Source organism: Aotus nancymaae, unplaced genomic scaffold (assembly GCF_030222135.1).
Source record: "Aotus nancymaae isolate 86718 unplaced genomic scaffold, 86718_ANA_hifiasm-v0.15.2.pri h1tg000108l, whole genome shotgun sequence".
In the NCBI taxonomy this organism is placed as follows: domain Eukaryota; kingdom Metazoa; phylum Chordata; class Mammalia; order Primates; family Aotidae; genus Aotus; species Aotus nancymaae.
In genome coordinates, this window is record NW_026988523.1 from 30126407 (window position 1) to 30145532 (window position 19126).

At 47.3% G+C, this 19126-nt stretch overlaps 1 protein-coding gene across 1 annotated transcript; it reads left to right on the top strand.

Moving 5' to 3' along the window:
* Positions 1-1422: 1422 nt before the first annotated feature.
* Positions 1423-19087, top strand: TARS2 (threonyl-tRNA synthetase 2, mitochondrial). The gene is made up of 18 exons (XM_012462588.2): positions 1423-1556; positions 1897-2093; positions 3319-3442; positions 4983-5107; positions 5772-5889; positions 5976-6040; positions 6619-6697; positions 8478-8624; positions 8815-8913; positions 9529-9746; positions 10495-10657; positions 10892-11029; positions 11211-11288; positions 16004-16104; positions 16284-16385; positions 16556-16628; positions 17242-17356; positions 18443-19087. Exons 1-18 carry the CDS (start codon positions 1491-1493, stop codon positions 18589-18591), a joined length of 2157 nt encoding a protein of 718 aa, XP_012318011.1. The 5' UTR covers positions 1423-1490; the 3' UTR covers positions 18592-19087.
* The last annotated feature ends 39 nt before the right edge of the window (positions 19088-19126 follow it).

The window sequence follows — 19126 nt, forward strand, 5'->3', positions numbered from 1 at the left end:
ACTCCATCTCAAAAAAAAAAAAAAAAAAAAAGGTTAAAAGGTCTCTAAAGTCCCCATTAAGCACCATGAGTATAAAGGGACTCAAAGTGACCTCTGCAGATTCTTTGCTCCAGCTTTAAAGTGATTATATTTACCGTAGTCCCAGCTACTCCAGAGGCTGAGGTAGTCAGTTGAGCCAGGAGGTCGAGACTTCATAAGCCATGATCGTACCCCTACACTCCAGCCTGGGCAACGGTGAGAACCTTTCTCAAAAATTAAAAATGAAACTGTTACACTCATTTATCATGATAGCTTCTTGATGCTTTTGCCCATTACCAAAAACCACGGGATGCACTAGAAAATTTACTCAAAAATTGGGAGTAACACAATTTTCATTTTATAGTTAAGAAAATTGAGGGTTAGAGAAATAGATCGGGCGAGGTGGCTCACACCTGTAATCCCAGAATTTAGGGAGACTGGGGGTAAGGGGTGGTGAGAGGGGGGTATTGCTTGAGGCCACGAGTTTGGGACTACCCTGGCCAACATAGTGAGATTCCCTCCACCCCCATCTCTATTAAACAATAAATAAATATGAGAAGTTAAATAATTTCCCCAAAATTACCTAGTTAATGGCAGATCCAGAATTCACACTAGATCTGCCTGATTCCCAAGTCTATGCTATATATATATATATATATATATATATATATATATATATATATTTTATAGAGATGGGGTTTCACCATGATGGCCAGGCTGGTCTCTAACTCCTGACCTCATGCAATCCACCCACCTCAGCCTCCCAAAGTGCTAGGCTTACAGGCGTGAGCGACTGCGTATGGCCATCCAAGTCTATTCTCTTAACAATTTTGCTCTTTGCTGTAAGGACCATGTAAAAGAAAATGTATATGCTGGGCGCGGTGGCTCACGCCTGTAAGCCCAGCACTTTGGGTGGCCGAGGTGGGTGAATCATTTGAGGTCAGGAGTTCGAGACCAGCCTGGCCAACACAGTGAAACTATGTCTCTACTTAAAAAAAAAAAAAAAAAAAAAAAAAAAAAAAATTAGCTGGGCATAGAAAGAAAAAAAAGAAAAAGAGGAAGGAAGGAAAATAGGCGGGAAGGAAGGAAGGAAATGTATAGCTAAAGGGAAATTACTACCATTTCCTATCTGTTTTACTCCCACTCTCTCCCCCAAAAGTTCACCTGCCCCTGTCCTCAAAGCCACAGGACGCCTAATTGCTATTTTTGCGTTTCAGCTGAAACGCCACGGGTTTGTGGATTGCGAGGGTGTGTTACATTTTTGGTGTTCCGGTCAGCCGGAACCACTCACTCCGCTGCTAGTGCTGTATGGGGTGTACCTCTTCGGAGTTCCTGGAGGTGGTGCCAGACTAGAGTGGCAACTGTAGTAACCAATAGACACGGACTTTGTTGGATCGGAAGCCAGTGAGGAAACTTGTGGAGGAGAAGCGGTGATAAGCTGCTTGAGGATGTAGGCACCGGTATGAAGGAACATGGGGATGTATCAGAGGTGGCAGCGGCTCCGGCTCCAAGGTTTACAGGCTTACGGGCTGCACACGGTGCGTGAGGTACCCCCAAAGTTCCGATCCGCATCAGACCCAGCCCAGCCAAAGCCCAAAAATTTTTATGTTAACCCAGCCTCACGCCACTCCTCCTCTCCCTCGTCCTCCGAGTCCCCAGACAGAGCTACCTCATAGCTAAACTCGTGATCTAATTCTCGAGTTAGCAGTCTGGGGAGCGTAAAGCTCGAAGGGCCCCCAGCCTAGGGTCCTGTATCACCCGTCCCTTTAAAGACTAGGAATTCGGACGAAGGCATAAACATCCCATAGTGCTATCATCCGCAATTCTACGAAAGGGTGATGTTACAGGTGTTACCTGTCAATATATCTTTCCCTCCAGGCAGTTGTGTCGACCCCTCCGCACTGGTTGGCAGAGCGGCTTGGCCTTTTTGAGGAGCTATGGGCTGCTCAGGTAAAGAGATTAGCAAGCATGGCACAGAAGGAACCCCGGACTATTAAGATATCACTTCCTGGAGGCCAGAAAGTTGATGCTGTGGCATGGAACACAACCCCCTACCAACTAGCCCGGCAGATCAGGTAACAGGCCCATCCTGTAACTACCAGGATTTTCCTTCTGCCCCTTTACTTTTTCTGCACTTTAGTAGGGGAAGAAAGCTTGATCTCCTTGTTTCTTTCCCATCCCCATCAAGATAGCCTTTCCGGAGGATGTGTTTTTCTTTTTTGTTGTCGTTAGTTTTTGTTGTTGTTTTTCTTTCTTTTTTTTTTTCTTTTTTGAGACGGAATATCGGTCTGTCGCCAGGCTGGAGTGCAGTGGAGCAATCTTGGCTCACTGCAACCTCCGCCTCCCGGGTTCAAGCGATTCCCCTGCTTCAGCCTCACAAGTAGCTGGGATTACAGCATGCACGACCACGTCCGGCTAATTTTTTGTATTTTAGTAGAGACCGGGTTTCATCATGTTGGGCAGGATGGTCTCCATCTTCTGACCTCGTGATCTGCCCGCCTTGGCCTCCCAAAGTGCTGTGATTACAGGCGTGAGCCACCGCGCCCGGCTGTTGTTGTTTTATAGAGACAGGGTCTCTCCATGTTACCCAGGCTGGTCTTGAACTCCTGGGCTCAAGCGATCCTTCCATCTCAGCTTTCCAAAATCCTGGGATTACAGGCATGAGCCATCACACCTGGCCTGAGATTTGTTTTATCTGTATTAGTTTCTGCATCAGAGTCTCTGCCCTTTCATTGGGGAAAGAAATGAAAGGTTCTGTTGTTCTGGTAACTAATTTCACCTTTGCAAGTTTACAGTTGCTGAGAGATGGGCAACTTTCTTCCCCCTGTGGATTGTAACCCTGTCTTTTTTAAATCATTAATTTACTTTTTAATAATTGACACATAGTAATTGAACATATGTATGGGGTACATGTGATATTTAGATACATGCATACAATATGTAACGATCAAATCAGGGTGTTCAGCATATCTGTTACCCCAAACGGTTATCATTTCTTTTGAGTTGGGACCATTTCAAATCTTCTAGCTATTTTGAAACATACAATAAATTATTTTAACTGTATTCACCGTACTCGGCTATGGAGCATTAGACCGTATTCCTTCTGTCTAGCTCTATTTTTGTACCCAACCTCTTAATCTCCCATCCCCATCCCTCCCTTCCTCTGGTAACTATCACTCTATTCTCTACCACCGTGAGATCAACTTTTTAAGCTCCCATAGGAATCAGAACATGTGATATTTTCCTTTCTGTGCCTTATAACCCTGTCTTTTTCTTCATCCCCACCTCCCACTGCTGAAGTTCAACACTGGCAGATACTGCAGTGGCTGCTCAAGTGAATGGAGAACTTTATGATCTGGAGCGGCCCTTGGAGACAGATTCCGACCTCAGATTTCTGACATTCGATTCCCCAGAAGGGAAAGCAGTAAGTTTCTTTCTTATCAGGAATACAGTGACTACTAAACCAAGAGATACTGAAGCAGGAAATTCTGACATTTTATTCTTTTGCCTCAGTTTCTCCATTTGCAGTTGGGAGGGAGACGTACCACAGACCGTCTTGACTGACTGTTCCTGGCTAAGCTGGAAACTTATGGCAAAAGTTTTTAACTTAGCTTCGATCTATTTTTTTTTTTTTTTTTTTTGAGATGGAGTTTCACTCTTGTTACCCAGGCTGGAGTGCAATGGTGTGATCTCCGCTCACCGCAACCTCCACCTCCTGGGTTCAGGCAATTCTCCTGCCTCAGCCTCCTGAGCAGCTGGGATTACAGGCATGCGCCACCATGCCCAGCTAATTTTTTGTATTTTTAGTAGAGACAGGGTTTCACCATGTTGACCAGGATGGTCTCGATCTCTTGACCTCGTGATCCACCCATCTCGGCATCCCAAAGTGCTGGGATTACAGGCGTGAGCCACTGCGCCCGGCAGCTTCAATCTATTAAGCAAACATTTGAGCTAGTGAAAGGGAGAGAGATAGTATGTTGAAAAACAAAAGGATAATATGTAAATTCAGCCCCCTCCACTCATGAGCACATAGATTATAAGTCATCTGTAGTGTATATTCAATTCTAACATGGCTTATACAGCTGAGCACTCAACCTGGTCACCTCCCCCACCTTGTCTTCTTCGTGTCAGCTCATGTAATGCAGACCTTGCCTATTAGGATCCAGAAAAATAGAGTTCTCCTGCCATCTATGTATAAATAGTGACCAAATCCAAGAGGAATAGTTGTATCGCACTAGATTTATGGGATTAAAAAAAAAAAAAGGACTGAAAGACCAAACAGAGGCCGAAGGAACCACTGTCTTAAGAAGATAGCTTATTCTGAAACCCTAAAAGCTTACAGGAACAGCAGCAGAAGACTGACTGGCCTCCTACTTCTAGGCTTTGGAACTGGGAAGCACCAAGGACTGAGGGGTGGGGCTGGGGCTTTTATGCACTGAAAGAAGAAAAGATACTGGCCTTCTTTCTTTTCTATTCAGTGTATTTTTTTTTTTGAGGCAGAGTCTTACCGTGTCACCTAGGCTGGAGTGCTGTGGCCCAGTCTCAGCTCACTGCAACCTCTACCTCCCAGGTTCAAGCAATTCTCCTGCCTCAGCCTCCTGAGTAGCTGGGACTACAGGCGCACGCCACCACACCTGGCTAGTTTTGTATGTTTCAGTAGAGGTGAGGTTTTACCACGTTGGCCAGACTGGTCTCGAACTCCTAACCTTAGATGATTTGCCTGCCTCGGCCTCCCAAAGTGTTGGGATTACAGTATGAGCCACCGTGCCTGGCCTTTTTTTTTTTTTTTTTAAGCTTGTTACTTTTTAGTGGTCGCTCCCAAAATTTAGGATCCCCATTTTGTGGTAGTTATTCCTAGAAGAACCATACCAGTTTTCCTACCAACTTTTGTGAGGAAGAGATCAGAGATCTAGGGGTTAAGGGAGAAGTTTATGAACCTGTCAACCCCTTTTTTGTGAACTCAGGTGTTCTGGCACTCCAGCACTCATGTCCTGGGGGCAGCAGCTGAACAATTCCTAGGTGCTGTTCTCTGCCAAGGTCCAAGTACAGAAAATGGCTTTTACCATGACTTCTTTCTGGGAAAGGAGAGGTGAGTAATGAAAGGAATGAGAAGAATGATTCTGGGATGGTTTCTGAGGCCCTTTCAGGGGCTTGGGCATGTTCCATTTGGAGGAGGAAGTTGGAGGAGGAGGGTTTCTCTAGGTCTCAACTATGCCATTAGTACCTCCTTCTGCGTTTGTCCATGTCCCTGTTCTAACTTTGCTTGAAATTTACCTTCTTGGCTGGTGTGGTGGCATGTGCCTGTAGTCCCAGCTACTTGGGAGGCTGAGGTAGGAGGATTGCTTGAGGCTGGGAGGTTGAGGCTGTGGTGAGCCATGATCTTACCACTTACCCTGTACCCAGCCTGGGTGACAGAGCAAAACCGTCTCTCAGAAAAAAAAAAAAGCAACTTACCTTGTTACTTGTTAACTTTCATAAATTCAAGTTTTACTTCATCTCTTTCATTACTGTTCTAACTTTGTCTATCCAGATTTCCTGCACTCAACTTTTAACTTCATGCATAGAACTTTTTCTCCAGCTGTAATATCTGTTACCTGATTTCCTATTTATGTTTTCTCTCGGTTTGTCTGTCTTTGCCTATAACTCTAGATTTCTCCTGAAGGGCAGGACCTTACCCCCTAGCCCATAGGTTTGTCACCCAGGTGATTGATGCACCTTATAGGATGCAACCCAACCAATTCTCCTCTTTTTAGGACAGTCCGGGGCTCAGAACTGCCTGTTTTGGAGCGGATTTGCCAAGAACTTACAGCTGCTGCTCAACCCTTCCGGAGGCTAGAGGCTTCACGGGATCAGCTTCGCCAGTTGTTCAAGGTGGGATGGAGGGAAGAGGTGGCTCTCCTAGGACATCTTTGTGAGAATAAAGACTTTTCTTCAGTCTCCCTTCTGCCTTTTTCCAGGATAACCCCTTTAAGCTTCACTTGATTGAGGAGAGAGTGACAGGTCCAACAGCAACAGTATATGGGTAAGAGTTGCCAAGATTAAGGCAAATAGGGAGAGGTGGGGAAGCATTGAAGAAGGCCAGAAATGCTATAGGGAAGAAAGATAGAAGGTAATTTGTGTTGCTCCAGAAAAAGAAATGGGAATGGGAATTAATTTTTTTTTTTTTTTTTTTTTTGAGATGAAGTCTTGCTCTGTCTACCAGGCTGGAGTGCAGTGGCACGATCTCGGCTTACTGTAACTTCCGCCTCCTGGTGGTCCAAGCAATTCTCCTGCCTCAGTCTCCTGAGTAGCTGGGATTACGGGCGTGTGCCACGATGCCCAGCTAATTTTTGTATTTTTAGTAGAGATGGGGTTTCACCATGTTGGCCAGGATGGTCTTGAACTCCTGACCTTAGGTGATCCACCCACCTCCGCCTCCGAAAGTGCTGGGATTGCAGGTGTGAGCCACTGCTGACTGGGGATTTTTTATCTGCCATTATCCTCTCTCTGTAGGAGTGTTCCTTTTTCTTCGCTTATTTCTGTCAGCTAAAGACCATGAGAGGAAGAAAGCTAGAAGCTGAAGAATCTGGAAATCACTAACTGGCCTCTTCTTTCTCCTAGATGTGGCACATTGGTTGACCTTTGCCGGGGCCCCCACCTTCGGCATACTGGACAGATTGGAGGACTGAAGCTGCTATCGGTCAGTTGTGGGACAGAGTTAGGTTAACATTCCTGTTTTTGTCTGGGCTAGGTGGCTCATGCCTGAAATCCCGGCACTTTGGGAGACTGAGATGGGTGGATCACTTGAGGTCAGGAGTTCAAGACCATCCTGGCCAACATGGCAAAACCCTGTCTCTATTTAAAAAAAAAAAAGAGCTCTGAACTTAAAAGCTAGCCATCTGCATATAGTCTTTACTTGGCATGGATGAGATATGTGACCTTGGGTAAACTTTTTTTTTTTTTTTTTTTTTTTTTGAGGTGGTGTCTAGCTCTATTACCAGGCTGGAGTGCAGTGGCATGATCTCAGCTCATTGCAACGTCCACCTCCTGGGTTAAGTGATTCTCCTGCCTCAGCCTCCTGAGTAGCTTGGACTACAGGTGCATGCCACCACACCCAGCTAACTTTTGTATTTTTAGTAGAGACCCGGTTTCACATTAGCCAGGATGGTCTCGATCTCTTGACCTCATGATTCACCTGCCTCAGCCTCCCAAAGTGCTGGGATTACAGGCCTGAGCCACCGCACCTGGTGGCCTTGGGTAAATCTTACTTATTTTCCCTATCTAGAAAATAAGGCCATTATTTCCTTTTTGTCCTACCAGTAAATTCACCTCATAAAGATAATGAAAACCAGGCCGTGCATGGTGGCTCACACCTGTAATTCCAGCACTTTGGGGATGCCAAGGCAGGTGGATCATTTGAGGTCAGGAGTTCGAGACCAGCCTGGGCAACATAGTGAAACCCCATCTCTACTGAAAATACAAAAATTAGCTGGGTGTGCTGGGCCACGCCTGTAATCCCAGCTACTTAGGAGATTGAGGCAGGAGAGTCACTTGAACCCAGTAGGCAGAGGTTGCAGTGAGCCAAGATCACGCCACTGCACTCCAGCCTGGGCCCTGGAACAAGACTCCGTCTCAAAAAAAAAGAAAAAAGATAATGAAAACCAACTAATGTAGGAGAAAGGAAAAGTTTAAAAGTGCTAAAAAATATAGGCTATTGGCCGGGTACAGTGGTTCACACATAATCCCAACACTTTGGGAGACCAACATGGATGGATCACTTGAGCTCAGGCATTTAAGACCATCCTGGCCAACATAATCAAACCCCATCACTACTAAAAATAAAAAATCAGCTGGGCGTGGTGGCATGCCCCTATAGTCCCAGCTACTTGGGAGGCTAAGGCAGGAGAATCACCTGAACCTAGGCAGAGGTTGCAGTGAGCCAAGATTGCACCACTGCACTCCAGCCTGGGCAGCAGAGTGAGACTCTGTCTCAAAAAATATACATATATGCTGTTTCTCATTAGTACTGTTAAAGGAGAGAGCAGGCAGAGGCTTTTGGATTTCATGTGGCCAGGAATGGGATATGGTATAGAAGACTGACTTTTCTAGCAGCTGTATAGGATAATTATAATAGGAGGAATAGACTGACATTTGACTGGAGCTTATGGTTACTCCCCTAAGCAGTCACTGATTGGAATGGGAAGGAACTAAGTACAGGGGTACCGAGAATGGGGAGAAAAAGTGATGGCAAGGTAAGGTTAGGCTTGACCAAGATGTATGTAGGAATCAAGAGTCAGGCAATTTCAACACTGTAATCTAGAAGAAGGGTGTCTAGAGGATGGAGGTGTTCATCCTACTGGCGGGATTGTTGTCAAGAGGCATACCTGTGACGCTTAACACTGAGAGTATCATATGAGGCTTGAAAAGGTTAGGGGCCTTCAGTCCTCATCTTTCCTTTGATTCCCTATGTCTTCACACAGAACTCGTCATCCTTATGGAGGTCTTCAGGGGCCCCAGAGACGCTGCAGAGAGTGTCAGGGATTTCCTTCCCCACAACAGAATTGCTGAGGGCCTGGGAAGCATGGAGGGAGAAAGCAGAATTGCAAGACCACCGGCGCATTGGGAAGGTACACAGATTGGCAAGATAGGGCGGGATGGTGGTAAGGGTGGAAGGTGAGAGAGATGACAGAACCTGATTATGGAGTTGGGAGCAGATTCAGTCACACAGCCTGAGCACCTCTGTCAGTTGTTTCTTCTGGGTTCCAAAGCTACCTCCTTGCCCTTGAAGTGACCCAATATTGCCATTTCTGACTGCAGGAACAGGAGCTCTTCTTCTTCCATGAACTGAGCCCTGGGAGCTGCTTCTTCCTGCCACGAGGGACAAGGGTGTATAATGCACTAGTGGCGTTTATCAGGGTAAGGGGACCCAGGTCTAGAGGAAGGAAGACCAGGGAAGGGCTGAGGGCCTAGAAGAAGCTAAGGTGTTCGTGTTAAAAGAGCGGGGTTGGGGCCTGGCGCGGTGGCTCACACCTGTAATCCCAGCACGTTCGGAGGCCAAGGCAGGCAGATCACCTGAGGTCAGGAGTTCGAGACCAGCCTGGCCAACATGCCAAAACCATCTCTAGTAAAAAAGTTACCAAAAATTAGCTGGGCATGGTGGTGGCACCTGTAGTCCAAGCTACTGGGGAGGCTGCGGTAGGAGAATCACTTGAACTCAGGAGGCGGAGGTTGCAGTGAACTGAGATTGTGCCACTGCACTCCAGCCTGGGCGATAGAATGAGACTCTGTCTGGAAGAGAAAAAAAAGGGGCAAGGGTTGGAAGCATAAACATAAATACTGAAAAGTGCTGGTGACCTTTAATACTACAGTTGTGTGGTCTGCAGTTGGGGAGCATAGAGACAGGACATGGTATTTAATAGGTTGTGGTTGCAATCAGCATAGCCTAAGGCCCCAGGAAGATCACACAGCTGACGCTCTGCCCCTGTTCCTTCCAGTTATTCTGACCTTCCATGTCTCTACCCTCCTCTCCAGGCTGAGTATGCCCACCGTGGTTTCTTCGAGGTGAAAACTCCCACACTGTTTTCTACGAAACTCTGGGAACAGTCAGGGCATTGGGAGCATTATCAGGAAGACATGTTTGCTGTGCAGCCTCCAGGCTCCGATAGGCCTGCCAGCTCCCAGAGTGATGACTCTACCAGGCATAGCACAGATACACTCGCCCTCAAGCCGATGAACTGCCCTGCACACTGGTGAGCTGGGAGCTAGGATTACAATCAGGTTGCTAAATAGTAAATAATAGAAAGCACCTTGGGGCAGGGTGCAGTGGCTCATGCCTGTAATCCCAGCACTTTGGGAGGCTGAGGCAGGCAGATCACCTGAGGTTGGGAGTTCAAGACCAGCCTGACCAAAATGGTGAAACCCCGTCTCTACTAAAAATACAAAATTAGCTGGGCATGATGGTGCATGCCTGTAATACCAACCACTTGGGAGGCTGAGGCAGGAGAACTGCTTGAACACAGGAGGCGGAGGTTGCAGTGAGTCAAGATCACGCCACTGCACTCCAGCCTGGGCAACAAGAGGGAAACTGCATCTCAAAAAAAAGGAAAGCACTTTGGAAAGAGTATTGGGACACCTGGTTTGAGTCTAGAATCTTCCCCGTAGCTAACCATGTGAATTTGGGAAACTCATTTTACCTCTTTAGGTTTCAGTCTCCTTAAAGTTGCTATCTAAGGTTCCTCTTTCAGTTCAGTGACCATCACAGAACAGGGCAACAATAAATGATGTCTGTTAGTGTTTTACTGAGAAATCCACTTTTGAACCAGGCAGGGCTCAGACTGTGGTGAGTGGGATTGACAGGACTCAGTGCGAGGATATGCTGAGGCTGGAGAGGGCTTTAACTGATGGTGCAGAGAAAGTAGGCAAGCAGATTGGGTTGGAGAGCAGTCTTTGGGGGCTGGTCCTCCCTATGGCCCTGACCCCTCCCCACCCCAACCTCAGCCTGATGTTCGCCCACCGGCCCAGATCCTGGCGGGAACTGCCCTTGCGACTAGCTGACTTCGGGGCCCTACACCGGGCTGAAGCCTCTGGTGGTCTGTGTGGACTGACCCGACTGCGGTGTTTCCAGCAGGATGACGCTCACATCTTCTGTAGAACAGATCAGGTGGCCTTTCCCTGGCTTCACCAAAGCTTTTCTAAACCACCTTCCTGTCTCCCTATGAACCTGCACAAACCCCTGATCTTCAGTTGTCCCCTGTATGTACTATAATTCAGCTACATTCTACCCCTAGCTTGCTTCTGCTTCCTCTCTGTTTTTACCTTCTGTTTGCCTCAAACTGCCACTATCCCAGATTCCTAGCTGGCTCACAGCTCCCCCACCCTTATTTCCTGCCCCCAGCTGGAAGCAGAGATCCAAAGCTGTCTTGATTTCCTCCGTTCCGTTTATGCTGTTCTTGGCTTCTCCTTCCACCTGGCACTGTCCACCCGGCCATCTGGCTTCCTGGGAGACCCTTGCCTTTGGGATCAGGCTGAACAGGTGAGTAGGAGGTAGAGAAATAGAGGCAGATAAACCACTCTTTAGTGAAAAGGAGTGGGGAATACAGTAACCAGGGTTCTCCAATAGAGGCATCTGATGAAGGCATCATTTATTAGGGACTGACCGGATGTGTTCCTTTTGAAGTCTAAGATGATGTATTCCTGTCTCATTCCTTCTAAAGGTCCTTCAACAAGCTCTGAAGGAATTTGGAGAACCCTGGGACCTCAACTCTGGAGATGGTGCCTTCTATGGGCCTAAGGTAAGCTTGGGACCCTGGTCAGTGTTATATTTATTTATTTTTTGCTTTGTTTTGGAATAATAGATAAAAATAAATTTATCTATTATTTATTTTTAAATAAATTTTTCTTTTTATCTATTATAAAAATTAGCCTGGCTAATTTTTTTTCTATTTTTAGTAGAGATTGGATTTCACCATGTTGGCCAGACTGGTCTTGAACTCCTGACCTCAGGGAATCCTTCTGCCTTGGCCTCCCAAAGTCCTGGGATTACAGGCATGAGCCACTGCGCCTGGCCACAAAGAAGTATCTTTAAACTTACGTAGGATATAAAAAAAAGACCAATATATTTTCTGCCCTCTTGTCATTTGCAATCTAATGAGGGCTGTTTAAGGTAAATAGGCCATGTCACTGCTGTGAGATTAGTTCTGTGTAGGTACTAAGAGAGCACATTAGCAGGGGTTAGCATTACTTGGGGGGGTCATAAAAGGTTTCCGCAGGAATCACTTTCCAATCTGAAAGGTGAGTGTTGGCCAGGTAAAGCTGTGTTTCAGGAGGCAGCAGTGTAGGCAGAGGCTGGGGATAGGGATAAAAACTCACATGGCAGACCACTTTGGGCAACACAGGGAGACCCTGTCTCTACCAAAAAAAAATTAGCTGGACACGGTGGCTCATGCCTGTGGTCCCAGCTACCCAGCAGGCTGAGATGGGAGAATCACCTGAACCCAGGAGGTAGAGGCTGCAGTGAGCCAAGATCACGCCCCACTGCATTCCAGCCTGGGTGATAGAGTGAGACCTTGTCTCAAAAACAAAGAAGTCTGGGAAAAAAAGGACTGAAAAGTGTCCATTGGATTTAGTAAAAAGGCTGCTGGATTTTAAAGGACCATTTTCAGTAAAGTAGGGCCTGAGGGTGGAGTTAGAAGTGAATAAATGAGGCCTGTATGGTGGCTCATGCCTGGAATCCCAGCACTTTGGGAGGCTGAGGCAGGCAGATCACTTGAGGTCATGAGTTCGAGACCAGCCTGGCCAACATGACGAAACCCCTTCTCTACTAAAAATACAAAAACTGGCTGGGTGAAGTGGTACACACCTGTAGTCCCAGCTATTTGGGAACCTGAGGCAGGAGAATCGCTGAACCTGGGAGGCAGAAGTTGCAGTGAGCCAAGATCATGCCACTGCATTCCAGCCTCAGTGACAGAGCAAGACGTCCCCAAAAATAAAAATAGGCTGGGCGCAGTGGCTCATGCTTGTAATCCCAGCACTTTGGGAGGCCAAGGCAGGTAGATCACCTGAGGTCAGAGGTTCAAGACCGCCAGACCAACATGGTGAAACCCTGTCTCTATTAAAAATACAACAATTAGCCCAGCATGGTAGTGGGGGCCTGTAATCCCAGCTACTCAAGGGGCTGAGGCAAGAGAATCATTTGAACCCAGGAGGTGGAGGTTGCAGTGAGCCAAGATCACGCCATTGCACTCCAGCCTGGGCAACAGAGCGAGACTCTGTCTCAAAAAAAAATAATAAAATGAAAAATAAAATAAATGCTATGATGAGAGGAAGCCTGCTTGGAGGGAGAAGTTGAATTTGTAAAAAAAAGTTTTAGTAAAGGGAAGTTCCTGGAGAGGTTTGAGGTGGGATTGAGAAGCCTTCATATCAGGGATCATGACTGCCATTGTATCCAGGGTAGAAGGAAAGGCTGAAGGCAAATGCAAGGACGTTTATAGGCCTGGTGACAGGAAGTTGAGACTTTTCCCGTCCCATGGTATCAATTATCTGAATTCTTCATGAGGCAGGAATCAGTCAGGATCATTTGCTGAAATGAGAATGGAGGAGAGTTGTCGGTGAGGGGACTGATGATATGAAGAAAATGCTGGGCGAGGTGGCACACTCCTGTAATCCCAGCACTTTGGGAGGCCAAGGTGAGAGGATCACCTGAATCCAGGAGTTTGAGACCAGCCTGGGCAACGTAGTAAGACCTTGTCTCTAAACATTTTTTTTTTTTTTTTTAAAAGACGGGGTTTCACCATGTTGGTCAGGCTGGTCTTGAACTCCCGATCTCAGGTGATCCACCCGCCTTGGCCTCCAAAGTGCTTGGATTACAGGAGTGAGCCACCATGCCCGGCCTACAAAAAAAATTAAACCAAATTTAAAAATTAGCTGGGTGTAACGGTGTATGCCTGTGGTCCCAGCTACTCAGGAGGCTGAGGTGGGAGGATCACTTGAGCCTAGGATTTTGAGGCTGCATGAGCTATCATCAAGCCGCTGCACTCCAGCCTAGGTAACAGAATGAAACGCTGTCTCAAAAAACTGAATAAAAATGAAGTTATGGAGAGAAAGGAAATTACTCAAAAACTGTTATCAAAAACTGCTAAAATCTTTTTTTTCTTTCTTTTTTTTTTTTTGAGACAGAGTCTTGCTCTGTTGCCAGGCTGGAGTGCCGTGACAGATCTTGATTCACTGCAGCCTCCATCTCCCAGGTTCAAGCTATCCTCTTGCCTCAGCCTCCCAAGTAGCTGAGACTACAGGCACGTGCCACCACACCTGGCTAATTTTTGTTTTGTTTTGTTTTGTTTTGTTCGGTTGGGTTTTTTTGAGACGGAGTTTAACTCTGTTGCCCAGGCTGGAGTGGAGTGGCACAATCTCAGCTCACCACAACGTCCACCTCCTGGGTTCAAGCGATTCTCCTGCCTCAAAGTCCTGAGTAGATGGGATTACAGGCACCTGCTACCCAGCTAATTTTTGTATTTTTAGTAGAGACGAGGTTTTCCATATTGGCCAGGCTGGTCTCTAACTCCGGACCTCAGGTGATCCACCTGCCTTGGCCTCCCAAAGTGCTGGGATTACAGGAGTGAGCCACTGCGCCTGGCCTGGCTAAAATCTTTTGAGTACTCAAAGTTGCTGTTCACTGTGCTGGGGTCTTTTATTCAGGTAACGTGTATTACTCATGTTCGTGTCCTAAGTGTCTATTCCAGCATATGGTATTTATTTAGCTGCTTCAATAAGTAGTTAGTAAATGAAAATATTAACATTAATGAAATTGTGCCTTATGATTTATTTCAGCAATAATACTAGGCAAATAAAATATCTTTATTACTAAGAACAAAATTTAGAGAGGTTAAACAATGTGCTTAAGGTTACAGAGATAACAGTCATAAAGTGCACAAAGTGTATTATGTTGAATCAATCTAATACGTTGTTGGCTAAGATACTGCTATAAAAAGAGAGAGCAAACAGCTGGAAAATTCATGAGAACAAAGCATAGAGCTTATTAGGGCAGCCCAAAGGATTACTGGCAATAGCCAAGGACCAGCTGAATCTCGAAACACTGACTTCCATGGTGGCATCAATCTCTGTTTTTGCATCTGTGTGGTTTGTGACGTATTGGGCAGCACTGAGCAGTTCTCTTGCAGGGCCACAGATGTAGGTACACAGGAACTAAGGAAAATTGTACAGCTTCATGGGGAAAGAAACAAAGGTGGGAGGGGCCTGAGGATGGAAAAGAAAAAGAAGAGTTAAAGAACCTGCGGGTTGAAGCACCAGTAATAGGAGTAACTGTCATGACCAAGTGTGGTGGCTCACACCTGTAACCCCAGCACTTTGGGAGGCTGAAGTGGGCAGATCACTTGAGATCAGGTGAGACTAGCCTGGCCAACATGGTGAAACCCCATCTCTACTGAAAAAAAACAACATATATATGTAAGTTAGCTGGGCGGCCGGGCACGGTGGCTCACGCCTGTAATCCCAGCACTTTGGGAGGCTGAAGTGGGCAGATCACTTGAGATCAGGTGTTTGAGACTAGCCTGGCCAACATGGTGAAACCCCATCTCTACTGAAAAAAAAACAACAACATATATATATATAAGTTAGTTGAGTGGCTGGGCACGGTGGCTCACGCCTGTAATTCCAGCACTTTGGGAGGCCGAGGTGGGCGGATCACAAGGTCAAGAGATCGAGACCATCCTGGCCAACATGGTGAAACCCCGTCTCTACTAAAGAATACAAAAATTAGCTGGGCGTGGTGGCGTGCGCCTGTAATCCCAGCTACTAGGGAGGCTGAGGCAGGAGAATTGCTTGAACCCAGGAGGCAGAGATTGCAGTGAGCCGAGATTGTGCCACTGTACTCCAGCCTGGCGCCTGGCAACAGAGCAAGACTCTATCTCAAAAAAAAAAAAAAAAAAAAAAAATGCTGAGCATGGTGCCAAGTACCTGAAGTCGCAGCTACTCATGAGGTTGAGGCAGGAGATTTGCTTGAACCCGAGGGGCGGAAGCTGCAGTGAGCTGAGATCATGCCACTGCACTCCTGCCAGGATGACAGAACGAGACTGTGTCTCAAAAAAAAAAGAGTAATTGTCAGAGCTGGCTGACCAAGAAACAGTAATCAGAGTAGGGTGTTTGATGGACTGTTTCAGAGACACAGCCATTGGGGGAGATGACAGGATACAGGGTGTAGCCATAGTTTGGGCGGTGATGAAGATCGCTGAGATGAGAAGCTCAAGGAATTGAGAGGTCAAGGTGTGGACATCTGGTAATATTATACCATCCATTATTAAGTGGAGGGAGCTGCTGAGAACTGCTGCCAGAGTGAATGGAGTAGACTGAAGTGGAGGGGTAGTGTATGATAGAGCTGGGTCACACGACTCAGTGCCCAGGATGAGGGTAGGTTAAGGGGTGGGATGGCACGGATAATAGTTCTGGATACTGCTCCTGGCTTATCTCGTGCCCTCCCATTTGTTTCATGTAGATTGATGTGCACCTCCACGATGCCCTGGGCCGGCCACATCAGTGTGGGACAATTCAGCTTGACTTCCAACTGCCCCTGAGATTTGACCTTCAGTACAAGGGGTATAAAACCTTGCCCTATCCTCTTTTCCCTTGACAGCCCATGGAATAGGTCTATAACTCCCCCTCTGCCTTTGACCCTAAAACTAAACCCTCCACACCCTCTCCTGCCAGAGCTGAATATTTCTTAAAAACTGGAAAGTGATCTTAGATACACAATTTGCCCTTTTTTTCCTTTCAAGGCAAGCGGGTGCCCTGGAGCGTCCAGTCCTCATTCACCGAGCCGTGCTCGGTTCTGTGGAAAGACTGTTGGGAGTGCTGGCAGAAAGCTGCAAGGGAAAATGGTGAGACCTCTGACCCTGGATTTCTGTTCTGGCCCCAAACCAGATAGTTTATGCTCCAGACCCTGTCCCCTTTCATATGCCAGCCTCTTTGCTCCTCAAATCTGCTCCATACAAGCACACTTCTGGCCAGACCCAGAGTGAATATTTTGTCATCGTTCTTTCCCAACCAGGCCACTGTGGCTGTCCCCGTTCCAGGTGGTGGTCATCCCTGTGGGGACTGAGCAAGAGGAGTATGCCAGGGAGGTAAGGAGTTGGGGGAAGGGAAGGGGCAGAAGCAGGCCTACTAGAGAGTCTGGTGCCCGGCAGTGGGCAGGAAGAGGCCGCATGGGTGGTGGAGGAAGGAGCACAGCCCTTGGAGCCAGAAGACCGGGCTGCAGTGGTTGCTGTCCTAGATGCTGGAAATCCTGTATCTCAAAAATATGACTAATTACCTTATACAGATGTATGAAAATTAAACAAATTAACAAATATTGAAAGCTGCCAAAAGAGCACTGGGCACAAAAATGGGATTGAGTACACGGTTTTATTTTTCCTTTCTAGAGAGAATTGAGGATATGGATGGTACCAAAGTTGAGCAGCTGCTTGGGTAGAGCAGTGGCTAGGAGGCAAAGTCGAGGAAATAATTGGGAGGTTGTTTCCAGTAGGAGGCAGACAGAAAAGTTGTGGGGTTGGGGGTGAATGGGAAGGAGGTCTCAGTGTGGAGATGAAATGAGGAGAGGTTGCTGGGGAGAAGTGGAGAGCCCCGAGGCAGAGGAAGGAGGAGCAGATGGGGAAATTGAGGGAAAGGAGCATCAGACTGTTCTAGTTCTTCAACTTTCCAATAAATTGACTTCCTGACACCAAACCTCTGTCGCAGACACAGCAGAGCCTGCAGGCTGCAGGACTGGTCTGTGACCTGGATGCGGACTCCAGACTGACCCTGAGCCGGAGAATCCGTCGGGCCCAGCTTGCCCACTACAATTTTCAGTTTGGTAAGCTGAACCTCAGTGTGGCTGTTCGCCCACCTGCCATCTGCATTCTTGCTGTTAAGTTTACCAAGTTTGGTAATGCATATTTGGGTTAATTGGGGTTCATTACCTGAGCGGGTAGGAGCCAGGATTCAGGACACCTGACTCATTTAGGCCCTGTGTTCCTTCACATTGCCCTGCCCTCCCCATAACCACTTCTGACCCTCAAAATCTTTTTCCTGTTTTTAACTCCACTCTAGCTCTTGGTGTCTGTTAGGTTAATTAACCAAGGGAGCATCAGAGAGAAAGGGATGAGAGGGCTAATACGGTGTTCATTATACTTGTTTATTCTGGACCTAGATGGAGTCAGCCCTAAGAGATGAGGAGAAAGGCCTTAGGGAGAAAATTCTGGCACTGCCCATGCTCCATTTTTTCATTTTCCACGGTTCAGAGCTCTATCTCAAAGGCGAGGAGCAGAAACTCCTCCGCCAGATGACCTGATTCTTGAGTTTTACTTACCCCACGAGCACCCAGAGCAGGCTGTGCCGCAATCCCATGGACTTGCATATGGCCCCTTTCCCTCCCCTACTGCCCAGTCAGCCCCTGCATTCGTCTTCCTCAGCAGAGTCCCCTCGGTCTGTGAATCCAGCCCTAATAGACACCAAGAGCCAGAGTGGGACTGATGAGAGGAAACTGTTCTAAGGGTCAGAAATGGTTGGGGGGAGGTGGGGCAGTGTGAAGGCCACACCACTCCTGCCACCTTCCCCTTCCTCTAATCCCCACTGCAGATACACACACACAGTTTCTCTCTGTGGGGTTCTCAGTGTTTGTCTTTCTCTGCTTGACTCTAATGTCTCTGACCCCGGGGTTCCTGACCAGAAGCAGTAAGGCCTGCAGGGACTAAAGCATTTCCTTATCTCCTCCGGATGAGCAGGGACTGGCCATTTAGCCTTTTGCAGGCGCAGCTAAATGCGTCCTTTCTGTGAACCATTTCTGGGCTCTGCTGCCACCTTTCCTAAAGATTTAGGTCTTTCAAGTTTCTGCAGAGCAAAAGAAACTATCCCATTGGATGGATTTGCCCTGAGGTTCCCAAACTGCCTCTTCCTGCAGTGGTTGGCCGGAAAGAGCAAAGTAAGAGAACAGTGAACATTCGGACTCGAGATAATCGTCTCCTTGGGGAGTGGAGCTTGCCTGAGGCTGTGCAGCGGCTGGTGGAACTACAGAACACCAGGGTCCCAAATGCCGAGGAAATTTTCTGACCCTTTGTATGCAGATACAAAAACCTTCGAGAGCCATCAGCCTCCCTTACATGGGAGGCCCCAACCCAGCTGACAGTGTGGAGTCCCCAGAACCTCAGAACTATGTGGAGGCATGTGTCTGCTCTCCTGAGAAGATACTTGGTTTGGGGACCCCACAAAGGGAGGGAAGCTGTCACTGTTTCGATGTGAGGAAAATTTTTAAAAAATTATAAACTGGGCTGGGCGTCGTGGCTCACACCTGTAGGTGTGCGGATCACCAGGTCAGGAGATCGAGACCATCCTGGCTAACATGGTGAAACCCTGTCTCTACTAAAAATACAACAAAAAAATTAGCTGGTCATGGTGGCACACACCTGTAGTCCCAGCTACTCTGGAGGCTGAGGCAGGAGACCTGGTAGGCAGAAGTTGCAGTGAGCCGAGATCGTGCCATTGCACTCCAGCCTGGGCAACAGAGTGAAACTCCGTCTCAAAAATAAATAAATGAAATAAACTGGAAGCTGCTGGGCATGTGTCTTCATCTCTGACTCCAGAGAGG